This window comes from Penicillium chermesinum (assembly GCF_028974085.1).
Source record: "Penicillium chermesinum strain IBT 19713 chromosome Unknown utg000002l:1.0-5270490.0:1.0-5274688.0, whole genome shotgun sequence".
NCBI classification, from domain to species: domain Eukaryota; kingdom Fungi; phylum Ascomycota; class Eurotiomycetes; order Eurotiales; family Aspergillaceae; genus Penicillium; species Penicillium chermesinum.
Genome location: NW_026695312.1, coordinates 1101728 through 1115138, shown reverse-complemented (window position 1 = coordinate 1115138; position 13411 = coordinate 1101728). Strand labels below are relative to the sequence as shown.

General features: G+C 49.9%; 4 protein-coding genes across 4 annotated transcripts; all 4 read left to right on the top strand.

Annotated features, from left to right (window-relative positions):
* Positions 1-1160: 1160 nt before the first annotated feature.
* N7468_001212 (WD repeat protein) lies at positions 1161-4719 on the top strand (the record flags this gene model as incomplete). Its single annotated transcript, XM_058470509.1, has 9 exons — positions 1161-1197; positions 1258-1336; positions 1465-2704; positions 2773-2989; positions 3064-3234; positions 3294-4015; positions 4076-4164; positions 4221-4407; positions 4459-4719. 9 exons carry the CDS (start codon positions 1161-1163, stop codon positions 4717-4719), a joined length of 3003 nt encoding a protein of 1000 aa, XP_058333650.1.
* A 742-nt stretch (positions 4720-5461) lies between these two features.
* Positions 5462-7180, top strand: N7468_001211 (tetratricopeptide repeat protein; the record flags this gene model as incomplete). The annotated part of the gene is made up of 2 exons (XM_058470508.1): positions 5462-5750; positions 5808-7180. The coding sequence occupies 2 exons, from the start codon at positions 5462-5464 to the stop codon at positions 7178-7180; spliced, it is 1662 nt and encodes a 553-aa protein (XP_058333649.1).
* Positions 7181-7849: 669 nt separating this feature from the next.
* Positions 7850-10308, top strand: N7468_001210 (uncharacterized protein; the record flags this gene model as incomplete). The annotated part of the gene is made up of 9 exons (XM_058470507.1): positions 7850-7896; positions 7959-8004; positions 8055-8226; positions 8278-8485; positions 8546-9101; positions 9155-9193; positions 9253-9321; positions 9380-9624; positions 10122-10308. 9 exons carry the CDS (start codon positions 7850-7852, stop codon positions 10306-10308), a joined length of 1569 nt encoding a protein of 522 aa, XP_058333648.1.
* A 1111-nt stretch (positions 10309-11419) lies between these two features.
* On the top strand, positions 11420-13400 carry N7468_001209 (tRNA lysidine(34) synthetase; the record flags this gene model as incomplete). Its single annotated transcript, XM_058470506.1, has 3 exons — positions 11420-11540; positions 11622-11795; positions 11851-13400. The coding sequence occupies 3 exons, from the start codon at positions 11420-11422 to the stop codon at positions 13398-13400; spliced, it is 1845 nt and encodes a 614-aa protein (XP_058333647.1).
* Positions 13401-13411: the final 11 nt, after the last annotated feature.

Below are 13411 nucleotides of genomic sequence, written 5' to 3'. Positions count from 1 at the left end.
GTACCAGAGCGCCTACAAAATTCAACTCAGTGACACAGCGCTTGAGCTCTTGTGCTGCTTCTTGAGGACATGCCATTGGGAGGGCAGCAAAGCCAGCGAGACAATGAGGGCTCTTAGCAAGTGCCGCTGTCATTTCATTGTTCGCCGCAGTGCAGCGCGTGGGATCTGTAAGGCATATGCCTGGAAGGTGGGAGACGAATTGGAGAGATAGAGTATCTGCATTGAGTTCTGTCATTAGCTTAGTAGAGCAGTTGCATCTTTTTCTCGAGCTTTTCGGGGAACTTTCGCCGTCTCCTAGACCATGAACAATAGTCCAGATAATGGAAGGTCCAACTGACGGCAAATTTGAAGCTAGTACCGAGTTCAGCCCGGTTTAACTCCGTGAAAGTCTTTGTAGGACTACGTACCTGACAACATTGACCTGCTAAAGTACAATTGTGCTGATAGAGGGACACTTATCAAGGACTTGGAAGTGGAGATCTAGTAAAATCGCCCATACAGCCTTAGCATAGATTGTACCCTCGAAGAGAAATGATTGGACGTTGTTCACCTTTATCTATTGGGTGGACGTCTTCCCTCCAGCGCATCAGAGATAATTAAATGCATGTTTACTTATTTGGGCTACTTTAGCGAGCTTGCTCTCATTGGTAGACCAGGAACTCGGCTGCATAACCGTCGCCGTGGTGGCTGCATGGCCTGGCGTTCAGCAAATGATCCTGTCTCTTGATTCACTGGGCGTCAGATTGCAAATAATGAGAGTTGGGATACCTGACTGGCATCTGGGAAGTCTGTGGGGTTAAAGTGCTATCTTATTCCCTCATGGATATCCAGAGCATCGTGAGTAATGGGGGAAGTGCAAGGATCACGACGGAGACCAAGCAAGTCAGGTACGGACCAAGACCGAACTGCCGCGCTTTGGCGTCGTGAGCCGATGCCCCTGGCAGCCTCCAACTTCCCCTCACTTCTCCTCCGATCATCAACCCCTCCGCTTCTTGGGTCTTTTTCATATCGTTGCTCTTTCATGTTGGCGATGATCGTCGTTCAGTGACGTCGCCCTCGCCCCCACAAAGGCCGTTGTCAGTGATCGGCCTGCTCAAGACTGATAAGCTCCGCATTGCCTCCGCAATTTGCCATCTGCCACATCGCTCCAAACTGCATGTATGGCACCGAAACTCAGCCACCAGAGGGTCACATATGGTCGGTTACTAGGTTGAACTCGGTCTCTGCTCTTCTTTCCATATTGACGGTCTTCATTAGTGCTCCCTCTGCCTGATGCCCCAGGCGGGCACCGGCTGGGCGTCAATGGTCTGACCGTGGACCGTCAGAACTCCATTCTGTAAGCCGCTCTCCGCTCAGCTGCGAAAAGAGGGAAGGATTGAGGAGACAAATTATTGCAGAAGATTTCAGCTATTATAATCCTCTATCATGCTGGCGGCAAAGCTTCTAATACGTTTGCGTCCCTAGTTATTCCGCTGGCCGTGATGGTGTTATCTGCTCGTGGGACCTTGACTTCCCCGCCTCTTCTCTCCCTGCCACGAACCCCTTCTCAAGTGCGAATCGAAAACCCGGCCCCTCTCGCTTTAAGACTCAGGTCCAAGCACATAGCCACTGGATCAATGACATCGTTTTGACCCAAAGCAATTCCGCACTGGTCTCCGCGTCCTCCGACACCACCGTTCGTCTCTGGCGCCCACATTCAGAGTCTACTGAAGTTCCGGAGCGCATTGGAAAACATACAGACTATGTCAAGGCGTTAGCTACTCCCGGAGATCATGCTACCTGGGTTGCGTCAGGTGGCCTTGACCACAAACTCTCCTTATGGGATTTGGAGGGGTACGGTGAAATCTTGGGGATTGACGCATGTGCAGACGATTCGACTGAAAAGGGATCCATCTATGCCTTGGGTGCTGTCTCTTCTGTGCTTGCCAGTGGTGGCCCGGAAAAGGTGGTTCGGGTATGGGATCCCCGGTCGGGGAAGCTGGTGACCAAGTTCGTGGGCCACACTGATAACGTTCGGGACATTCTCATCAATGAAGCAGGAGATACAATTATGACAGCCTCGTCCGATCAGACTATCAAGATTTGGTCTCTCACTGCAGGCCGATGCATGAACACACTTACCATGCACAATGACAGCGTATGGTCGCTTCATTCCGACCACCCAGATCTCTCTGTGTTCTATTCTAGCGACCGCTCAGGGTTGGTCGCGAAGACCGACCTTCGACGCTCATCCGATGTCGAGCAAGGACTATGTGTTGCAGCATTACAAGAGCATGAGGGTGTTGTGAAAGTCGTTGCTTCTGATGACTTTATCTGGACCGCTACTCCCAAATCAAGCATCAACCGCTGGAAGAACGTTGACACTACCCTTGACATTGAACTCCCGCCTGACCTTTCCCGAACAGTCGATGCGCCCGAGGATACACCACCTGGATCTCCTCAAAAACCCGCGAAAATCCCTTGGAATGCAGTTTTGCAGCTGTCGGCAACTTCTTCGTTATTGAGCGGAGGCACTGCATCGGGTGTCGCATCTCCGGAACCAGATCTAGAGAATGATATTGGGCTGACTATCCCGCTTCAATCATTACCAGACGAGTCTATTGAAGGACAGCATGGCTTGATCAAATGCTTGATGCTAAACGATCGGAGACGAACGCTCACACAAGATTCTGCAGGAGAAGTCGTTCTCTGGGACCTGATTAAGGTAAGCAGACATGGGCATATGGATTCTGAGTCAAAGAAAAAAAAGAGAATTATTCACATATGATGTAGTGCATTCCTATCCAACAATTTGGGAAACGACACCTGGATGATGTAGCCGACGAATTGAACACAGTACAGAGTATCTCACATTGGTGCACCATTGATGTCCGGACGGGCCGTCTTTCTGTCATATTAGAACCCAACCGATGCTTTGATGCTGAAGCCTATGCGGACGAAATGGACTTTCCGAAGGATGTCCTCTCTCAGTTCCGAGATGACCAGCGAAGTAAGTCTCATCTCAATTTCCCATCGCTCAAGCCAAGGAGTCCTTGTCTATATCCATTCTAATAATCGACACAGTCAACCTTGGTAAATGGGTCCTTCGTTGGCTCTTTGCGCCTATGGTAGATGAGCAAATTCGACGAGACAACGAGTTTCGTGAAGCGGCTGTGGCGAAAGCGGAAGACGAGCTGGCACGGGTTGATCCTACGACAATATCCACTCCAGGTGATGATATTCCTCGAAGCCGGGGTATTCCCATATCTCATGATTCTTCAATGGCAACTCTCCGCCCACGATGGACTTCGCAGGAAGTCCAAGCACTATTGGATTTGGGATCCATGCCGGTACACCTGCTTCAGCGAGCTATCTGAGCACTTCCATGCAGAGTAGCGTCTCGCCATTCCCACCTTTTGAGGCAGAAACTCCCGATATTCCCACTTCCGCTCATCACGATGGGCCCCCATCATCATTCTCGGATAGATATGGCGATTACTTCTCTTCCAGACAGGCACAAGAGTCCGATAAGCTACCTATGTCTCCATCGGATGCGAACTCAACCTCGGGGAACCCAACATCTCCAGGGCTTGAGCCCCAGGAACGAAGAAGAGGTGGTTCGCTGTTTGGCAAAAAGTTCAGGATGGAGTTCCCCAAAAAGCTGGGCCGTACTTCCATAGATCAAAAGCCACAGATCCAGGAGAAAACGGAAGAGTCAGAAGAGATGTCTTCTGTCAAGGAAGAGAAGGTTTACGAGCCCAACATCAGAGGCGTGGTTGCTCGGATTCACCATGAATACGATGAGTTCTTGTCGGCGAATCCTGGCCGTGAATTGGTGACTGCCATCACTCCTAGCACTATCAGTGAAACACCGCGAGTCGATATCCCAGCTCGGACCAGTGTTTTCATTCAAGAAGAAACCGGCGACACCGCTGTGGCTGCTGATCTCTATCGGGGCAACGTCGGTCGCATTGGCCAGGAGATCGATTTATTAGAGAAAGCAATCCCTCACTGGCTTGGCGAGCTGCTTCTGAAGGTAAGCAATACTCCTCCAAGATATTTCGTTGGAGATGTTGTGTCCTAACTCTGTTGCAAGAACCAAATCCCCATGAAAGAACAAGTTAAGATTGCTTTCATTCTCAAGCCATTCGATGACTCGTTGCCACCAATTGCAAAGCCGGAAGTGTAAGTGTCCTCCCAGCTCCAATAGCGCTACGAATTAACAATTTCTTCCTCTTCAGCGCCTCTGCCACCAGTGGTCCAGCAAACACGACGAACAATAATTCTCGTCTGAATGCCAACCGGATGCTTCGCGCTAAGAAGGTGCTTGCCTATGTGGCTGAACGAATTGATCCTCCCCGACCTGAGGACCCTGAAGGTAGTGCAATGCCACCGGAGGAGTATCTTGAATTGTATTGCCAGAAGATTGTAAGTGCCCAGTTCGTTTTGTCTCTATCCAGCCCACTAACCCACGTATAGCAATGTCCACCTAACATGACACTGGCCACAATTCGCAACCATCTTTGGCGTACCTCTGGGGATATGATCCTGTACTATAAAACCAATGGCAAAAAAGAGATCCACCCCCCACCATCTCTCATGTCGACACCAGGTCTCGCCATCCCTTTGAGTGAGAATGGTGCCACAAATGGTTTCAACCTTGCGACCGGTAGCGCACCGCCGGGCAGTATCCACTCTGTCACCAACTCTGGCTCAGTGGCTGGCTCTGCTATCACTTAAGGTCAAGATTCTCTCGCCGCAATTTTCTCTTCTGTTATTATGATCTCTTTGTGCTAGCTATGCTTCATCTGTGACATATTTACTTTTCTTTGGGGCTGCTAGGGATCAGTACGGCGGCCACTTTTGTTTCTGTTCACTCACGGAGGCATAGAGACGGTAGGTCTGGCGCTGCTCTCTGAAGCCCCTTCCTACTCATGTATGTGTTACCCATCACGATTTACCCACTTGGCGAAGTTGGTACAGAGAAAACTCGCTGCGGGTCCTCGAAATCCACCGCAAGGTTTGGACTTCTATCCATGGAAAAGTATTGTCGATGTTAGCTTGTAATGTTATGTAGCCTTTCGTACAAAGAACCACACCATGGCAACAGTGCCGCTTGCCGAGCTCTAGAGTAATATAGACGTCCCGCTGGCTCAGATGAGAATGGTCCCGTCGCCGACGGTGTGCAACAGCTCGAAAAGGAAGTAAGATGGGCGAGTTCAGGCCTCGATACTCCAACTACTCCAAGGACATTTCGCCCCATGAGAGAACAATATAACACTGACCGGGGAGGGCCAATTCAGCCACTGGGCCGTAGAGTAATATCTCATTGGGCATTCTAGCGCAGGATCTGACCCGCACAAAATGAGGCTGTAAAGGGGGGCTTATGGCGTGCGGATTTCCGGCGTTCGAGGATTCCCGGAGTGCCAATATGAGGCACGTCTGACCCCCCTCAGCTTTGTGTTCAACCAGTTCCCTCACCATGCCAGACGGAATCCCCTCACCTCTGAAGCCCGAAAACTATCCCTATCAACTGGGCTCCTTCGGACGACCTATCTCCACCAAAAGCCCTGAAGCTCAGATTTGGTTCAACCGCGGTTTGACATGGACATATACGTTCAACCATGAACAAGCCATCTACTGCTTTGAACAAGCGATTGCCCACGACGCAACTTGTGCTATCGCCTACTGGGGCATAGCATATGCTAGTGGCCCCAACTTCAATCGGCCGTGGGGCGCATTTGGGCCAGAACTACCAAGTGTCATAAAGCGTACCTAAGAAACCTCTCGGAAGGCACAAAGTCTCGCGGTCCATGCGAGCCCTGTAGAAAAGGCTCTTATTGCCGCCATTGCAGCTCGCTATGATAGCGATGAGGTTGCTGACCTGAAGCAATATGCGCTCCAAGATGTCACTTACGCTGATGCCATGGAGCTCGTGTATGATGAATTTGAAGATGACTTGGATGTGGCCGTTGTCTATGCCGATGCGGCCATGAATCTCTCTCCCTGGAAGCTCTGGGACCTAGTTTCTGGGAAACCAAATCCGGGCACGCGGACTCTAGCAGCAAAAGCAGCTCTCGAAAAGGCTCTTGGCCAGAAAGGCGCTTACCAGCACCCCGGTCTGCTGCATATCTACATCCATATGGTGGAGATGTCACCCAATCCAGAGCAGGGTCTGGTAGCATCCGATCACCTACGCAATTTAGTCCCTGATGCTGGACATGTCCTGCACATGCCATCTCACCTCGATGTCTTGGTGGGCGATTATCGAGCAGCCATCATCGCCAATCAGCGGGCCGTCGTTGCCGATAACAAGGCTGTTGCCTTGACCGGTGCAGCTAACTTCTACGCAGTCTATCGCTTGCATAACTATCATACGCTCATCTATGCTGCGATGTTCGCGGGTCAAAAGCAAACCGCGCTCGGTGCTGTTGATGGAATGGAAAGGAGCTTGCCGCGAGAGCTGCTTCTTACACTGGCAGATTATCTGGAGGTAATCTTATCTGTGCGATCTCATGTGATGGTGCGATTCGGCATGTGGAATGAAATTATTGCTCTCCCTGTTCCCGATGACCCTGTGCTTTACAGTGTTACCACTGCAACCATCCATTACGCCAAGGGTGTTGCGTACGCGGCGATGGGCAATGTTCCTGACGCTGAGCGACAGCGGGAGCTATATACCGAGGCAGCGAAGAGGGTGCCAGAGACCCGACTCAACTACCCCAACAAATGCGTCGATATTCTAGGCATCGCGAGTGCTATGTTAGACGGCGAAATTGAGTACCGTCGAGGCAACTACACAAAGGCATTCGAGCACTTGTCACGCGCCGTCGAGCTTGACGATAGATTGGGTTACGGTGAACCATGGAGCTGGATGCAGCCTGCTCGCCATGCACATGCTGCATTATTGCTGGAGCAAGGGCACGTTGAGGATGCCGCGGCGGTGTATCGCAGTGATCTGGGGCTCGATGACTCGGTTATTCGCGCGCGCCGGCACTATAACAATGTTTGGGCGCTGCAAGGGTATCACGAGTGTCTGACTCGGCTAGGTCGGACCGAAGAAGCCAATATGATTCAGCCACAGCTGCAGATTGCTTTGGCTGTTGCTGATGTTCCTGTGAAATCATCGTGTTTTTGTCGACTGGACACGTCTGAGGCACCGAGAATGAAAAACGCTTGTTCGTCAGGAGGCTGTCATTGAATTCGATGTTGGACAAGTAGGGACGAGACCTTGGATAAAACATCTTCACTAACATGTAGGAGAATTATGATTTGAATGGACTATGATGACGAGTACTAGGAAGATTGTAGATGTGTTGTTCTTTCTTTATCCAGCTTGAAGCGGATATAACGAACCGACCAGCGAGCCAAGCACTAGCCGGACCTGAATTGCTCCAACAGAGTATTTTTCTTTGCTAGCTTGGCATGGACATGGTATGGCTTCCTGGTAATGGCAAGACTCATTTTAAGCCAGACGGATTCTGCGACCTTATTGCCTGACCTGCTCAAATGGCTTCTCTTCTCTTGTATTTTATGGGTTTCACTTGGGCAGGTGAGCACTAGACTGGCTCCTTGTACACATTACATTGAGTATAGACATTCCTTCGCTATTTCAAAGCCCGAGTAATTTTAAACTCAGAAGGCCGCCAGATATGGATGTGATTCGTCGGCAGGAAGGACCCCAGCCCCGCACTCGGTGTTTGATGCGACCAAGCGCCGAATGTCACGTTGTGTGTCTTCTTGGTCCTCTTGCCTCTATTTTTCTACTTCAACTGGAAGAAGATACATGGCCTTAGAGAATTCGGTCATTGATCGTGTCAGCCGTACTGTCAGTGCCCAGGTAATACGCTAGAGACCCTTAGCATCTCCCATGCCTCGGACGGATAAAGCCCCCATCAAGGCTGCATGTCTTGCCTGGTAAGTATCGGTGACACCATGCTTCAAGTCACCAAAAAGCCGATTCTAACTGTATCTGAAAGCCGCTCTTCAAAAATCCGCTGTGATGGACAGAAGCCATGTGAACCAGTCGGTCTATCATCTGCATATCGTCTCGTTTGTCGCTAATTCCTGTATAGTGCTCAAATAGAGACCGAGAATGCAGCTATCAGCCCAGTCGCCGGGGTGGGCCTCGAAGGGGTGCTCGATATGCAGAGGTACTAAAACGCCGTTCTATGTCGAATAACCTACTGGCATCAGAAGACCAGCCAATGCAGCAGGATCCGTCGCCTGATTTGCCGGAAGATCTTGGTAAGCCTGAGACCCTTGTGTAGGGCCTGGATTCACCCTGACTGGAGTCAGACCCAGCTCTGGATAGTTTGATCAATCTACTGGCTCCGTATTCGGGCATCCACAGCCTCGATCTTTCCCCGGATGCACTGCCCAACACCGGTGGGGCCATACAGCTGTGGGGTCAGCTTACCCCAGATAATGACGGAACCTTTACTACGACGTCTGCCGATGAGGTTCAGCCGGCCATCATTCGAGCTTACCAATCTGAGAAAGACATGTATGAACCTACTCAACGATGTGACCTTGTGAGAGCCTCAGCACGCTGACATCCTACCAGCCTTAACGCTTACTACATCTTTATTCATCCATATTTCCCGCTGCTGCCCCCGCCATTGGAGCTTCAAACGAATGATGAACCAACTATTGTTCAAATATCCACGGATCCCGAGGATCCAAAACAGAGCGATCTTCCATACTGGCCCGCAACTCCCCTCAGCCTTGCCCTGTCTGCAATTCTAGTGCTTGTGCCGCCTAATCCGGATATTTTCCCGATCACCAATGCTGGTATAATTCTGCGACGATCCTGGGCACAAATGTTTGCTCAAGAAGCTTTATCCCATGTGGAAAGAGAATTGGATTTGTGTATCCCAGAATCCCTCTCCTCCATGATGGACGGGCAGGACCAGCTCCATTCAAAAGTCCCACGGCCGGTGAATTCTGTCTTAGCCCTGACCGCGCTGTCAATCTATGAGTACTGTCAAAGGGGGAATGCGTCTCGAATGCGAGCTCGGATCAATCAGGCCTACACTACAGCAGTAGATATGTCTCTCCATGATCTTGGGCCGAATTCATCGGAATTTTCAGAAGCAAAGAGACGCGCTTGGTGGATGATTGTGAGACTTGATCTACTGAGCGATTTCATTGGGAGCTTACTAATACTTTTCAGGTTTTCATGCAATATTTGTCGTCAAGTGTTTTCTCTGTTGTGAGTCATAAAATGTCTACTTCCGATGAAATCCTGGCCAATTGCTGATCACCTTCTAGCCGCCGATGGTCTTTGCCGATGATCCTCGCATAACAACCCCTTTTCCGAAATTCGGCGTGCAATTTGAGGTATGTTCGCTATGTTCAAGAGTAAATCTTCTGTATTGAAGAATTAACACGTTTCAAGCCCTGGGCGTATCTGATGAAAGCATTTGTCATTCTGTACGATTCAGGAAAGATGACGAAAAAGATTGAGCAAGTTACAACAGCAGAACCGTTTCCGAACTTCGGTAGCGAGATCAAAGAATTTGATTCCATCGTTGTAGCCTTAATGATGGAAGTCGACCATGCTTTACGAGAAGCATTCGATCACCTGGGTGAGAGTCCTATCGCGCATAATATATTGAGACTCAGCCGGATCCTCGTCTATACGTAAGTTGATTGAGGCAAAAACCTAGGATCTTCGCTGAACAGGCCCGCAGAGTTCGACTCAGAATACATCGTTTTCATGCCTTTATGGACGTGCCTCTCTTTCTCGATAAATATTGCGACTTGGCTTCAATCAACACTGACGGCTATCCTAGCGATGCCTCAAGTTCCTCGGCTTGGATAGCTCACCGCAAGGCGACTTTTCCGTTTACCGAGCAGGAATCGGCGAGGATTTGTCTGAAGGCCTCTCTAACAGTAGCAACGACGTACCGAAATCTACCTTATCCTCACCCTTGCGGTGCCGGCAGCTGTGACGCGGGATCCTTGAATCGGAAGGCCATGGATCGGCAACCCTGCTGTACATCTAGATTTCCACGGACGATACCTTGGTTCGTCTGTATAGCTATGCAGACGTCCTACGCTATTCTTATGCTCTTGCATCAAGTGAAGGCGTGTCTTGAGACCGGGCGCCTTGTCACATGCTACCATTTGATGGATAGGCCTGAGCCAGCTACTGAGATCGCGGATGCAGAGCGTCTGATAGAAGAACTCTGCCACGGAGTCGAGTACATTGGGTCGACATTCAAATCTGATTTGATCTTTGAAGGTGTTGGTAGCATGGGACGCGAGGTTGAGGCTGCCTATCTTGCGGCGTTTCCGGATCGACTGCAACTTGGCCCAATATAATAACGAGTCGTTATGACAATACGTCCTCAATAACATGGGTTTCTTGCTTCAGGCTCCATTCTGACGTACTTGGGGCTTCTATGTATGGACACCAGAATCCAGTTTCTTGAAAATGTGCTTGTTGATTGGTGTCAATGGCTCCTGGCCAGTCAACACACGCTGAACATTCTCCATCGAAAGCCGCTCAAATCAAATCTAAGTCTCAACAGCTCCGCCAGCAGTCTGAGCCGTGAGTCAACTTCGTCAACCAGTATGCCTTTTCTCCCTTTTTGGCAAATATACCTTGAAAAGGGGAATTACGTGACACTCTACATCTTGGCCGGCTCTAAATTGACATGAGGCTCGTTCTCATGTATGTCGAGGCCCGCAGCTGATAGATACCCCACTTCAACGCGTTTACTAGAGCCGATGCTTCCACGAGCATGCCACACGCAGTATTGACGAGTTTAAAGCCCTTCTTGAACCGTGCAAGGGTGTCCTAGTTATGAGCTTTGAGCCGCCAACTGAGGTTGCCAATACAATGCAGTCAGCTGTAGCTAGCTCGTCCAGCGGTCTACAATATGAGGCGCTGACTGCGTTCCTTGCTCCGCGGACTTGCGGAAGGGATCTTGGTAGTAGATCTTCATTCCGAAGCATGCGTACGCCTTGCGGGCGATGGTACTGGTTATGTTAGGAGCCAAATCAGCGGGTACGATCTGGGCGCTGAAACCAAGGGACGCCTGTTGTAAGAGATCGATCCCGTATCTTATTACACTAAGCCCATTATTGCGGGGACGAGGTGGGCTAAGAGGGGCAAGTCTGAGACTACTCACTTGGATCAGATGGTGAACAATATTCAGAGTGCCAAAATGGATACAAGCTACATCGAGAACGTTGAGTGACACACGCAATTACAGTATACTTTAAAAGAATCGATATTTTATCCAGTCAATAGCTTAAGCCAAAAGGCTGACGTAATAGGACCTTTTAACTATTTCAAGGTCGAGATGTTGATGATCGACTCTTTACTTTCTGGACTCCTTCGCGTCAAAGCATATCGAGTCGGAGAAACAGATTCGCCGGGATCCGTTTTATCAAACGCGACAAGCCATGCATCACCTCTGCGCTCTCCATGGCGACAAACCCAATTTCAACTGCCTTATTTCTGTCGCAGTTTCGCCGCGCATGGGTGCTGAAGCGTACCCTGGTTCCCTGGGACCGGGATACTTCCTCGCAGCTGCCAACTCGGATTGGTAAGATAGAGCTCGTGACAAGCTCGAGATAAACGATCCATACATTCCTGTAAGCCTGAATATTGCTAACCACGGCTTTAGGACTTGCCGTGAGCGGTGGGGCTGACTCCATGGCCATGGCTTTTCTCTCTCGGGAGATCGAGCGCACCGCGATGGCTGGTGAGATCTCAGTCACTGCTCTTGTGGTTGATCATAAAGCAAGAGAAGAAAGCAGTTTAGAGGCAAGAACCGTCGCCGGCTGGTTGGCTGATCTGGGTATACCACAAACGGGTACTTCAAATGAATGAATCTTGGTATTAACAGTTGCTAGGTATAAGTACCAAGTTGCTGGAGTTGGACTGGTCTTCATTTATGCAAAGCGCCGATGACCCTGTTGGAAAAGAAGCTCACCAATGGGCTCCAACCGCCTTTGAAACCCATGCTCGTCGGCTGCGGTATCAAGCTATTGGATCTGCTTGCCGTGATTTGGGGATTTCTACCCTCCTCCTGGGCCATCATCAAGATGACCTCGTAGAGACCACTCTTTGGCGCATGGCTAGAGGGGCCAGGTCTGCTGGCCTGCAAGGAATCAAAGAAATGGCCCGGATCCCAGAATGCCAAGGCTTATTTGGGATTTCTGAGAGTGGCTCGTCCGTCAAAGCCTACTTCAAGACCGACGACCTAAAAAACGTTGAGAGTGCCAGATCGGTCTTGATTGCGGATGGTGGGATATTCCTTTGTCGGCCTCTGCTAGCTTTCCCGAAACGCCATCTTCTCGACACTTGTCACATACACAATATCCCTTATGTCAATGATCCAACTAACTTTGATCCTACGCTGACCGCACGAAATGCAATTCGGCATATACGCGCCTCCCATTCTTTACCTCTTGCGCTCCAAGCGCCTCGCATCACCGCTTTATGCCATACCAATGGAGATTCGTCTAAAGAACTGCTGAGGCTCTCAAATGAATTTCTCGCCTCGAGGTGTCGTATCCTCGAGACCCACTGGGATACTGGGACCATGCAAATCCAGGTACTAGATGAAAAATCCTCCGAGGACAGCCTAGAAACTAAACTCTCGCCTGCACAATTATCGACAGTGCAGGCATTCTCCCTCCGGCGCATCGCAGAGCTAGTTGCTCCCCAGCCTGCAAATCACTATACTGTGAACAGCTACGTACCATTTGTCCATCAAGTATTTGGCTCCATGAATGAATCTGGAAGCGCAAAAAATGAAAAATCCTCATCTTTCACCTGTGGGGGGGTTCTTTTTAGTCGTGCAAAGCCGACTAGGGAAGAAAATATATGGACCCTAGGACGCCAACCTTTGATGAAGGGCAAGAATCCTACCTCTCATCTCAAAATACCCATTAGATCATCGCCAGACCTGTCATCGTCGAGGCCAATCCCAGATGATGCGCTGTCTTGGATACTCTGGGACCACAGGTTCTGGTTCCGAATACTCGCCAGAACTAGTACACAAGATCCTTCATCAGACAGAGTCGAATCTCACATTCCGATTGCTATACGCGCGTTCCAAGAATCAGATTATAGAAGACTTGGGAAATCAGATGCGCCCACACGAGGTCTTGTTCCGAAATTGAAAAGAGTGTTCAAAGAACAAGGCCCAACAAAAATCCGATACACAATCCCTGTTTTGGTTCGTGACATGGTTCCTGAAATTGATGACTCCGAAGACAAAGCTGGTCCCCTACTGGCCATGCCAACTACTGATTTTATCTTTGGCGGGACTCGCCTGGAAAAATCTAACGAGATGGAAATTACGCACCAGGGAAGGACGATAACCTTGGAGTGGGAATGGCAATACAAGATGATTGATTTCGAAGCAGCGCGCTTGATGCAGGGGCCTATCGAATGAGGCAGTTATTG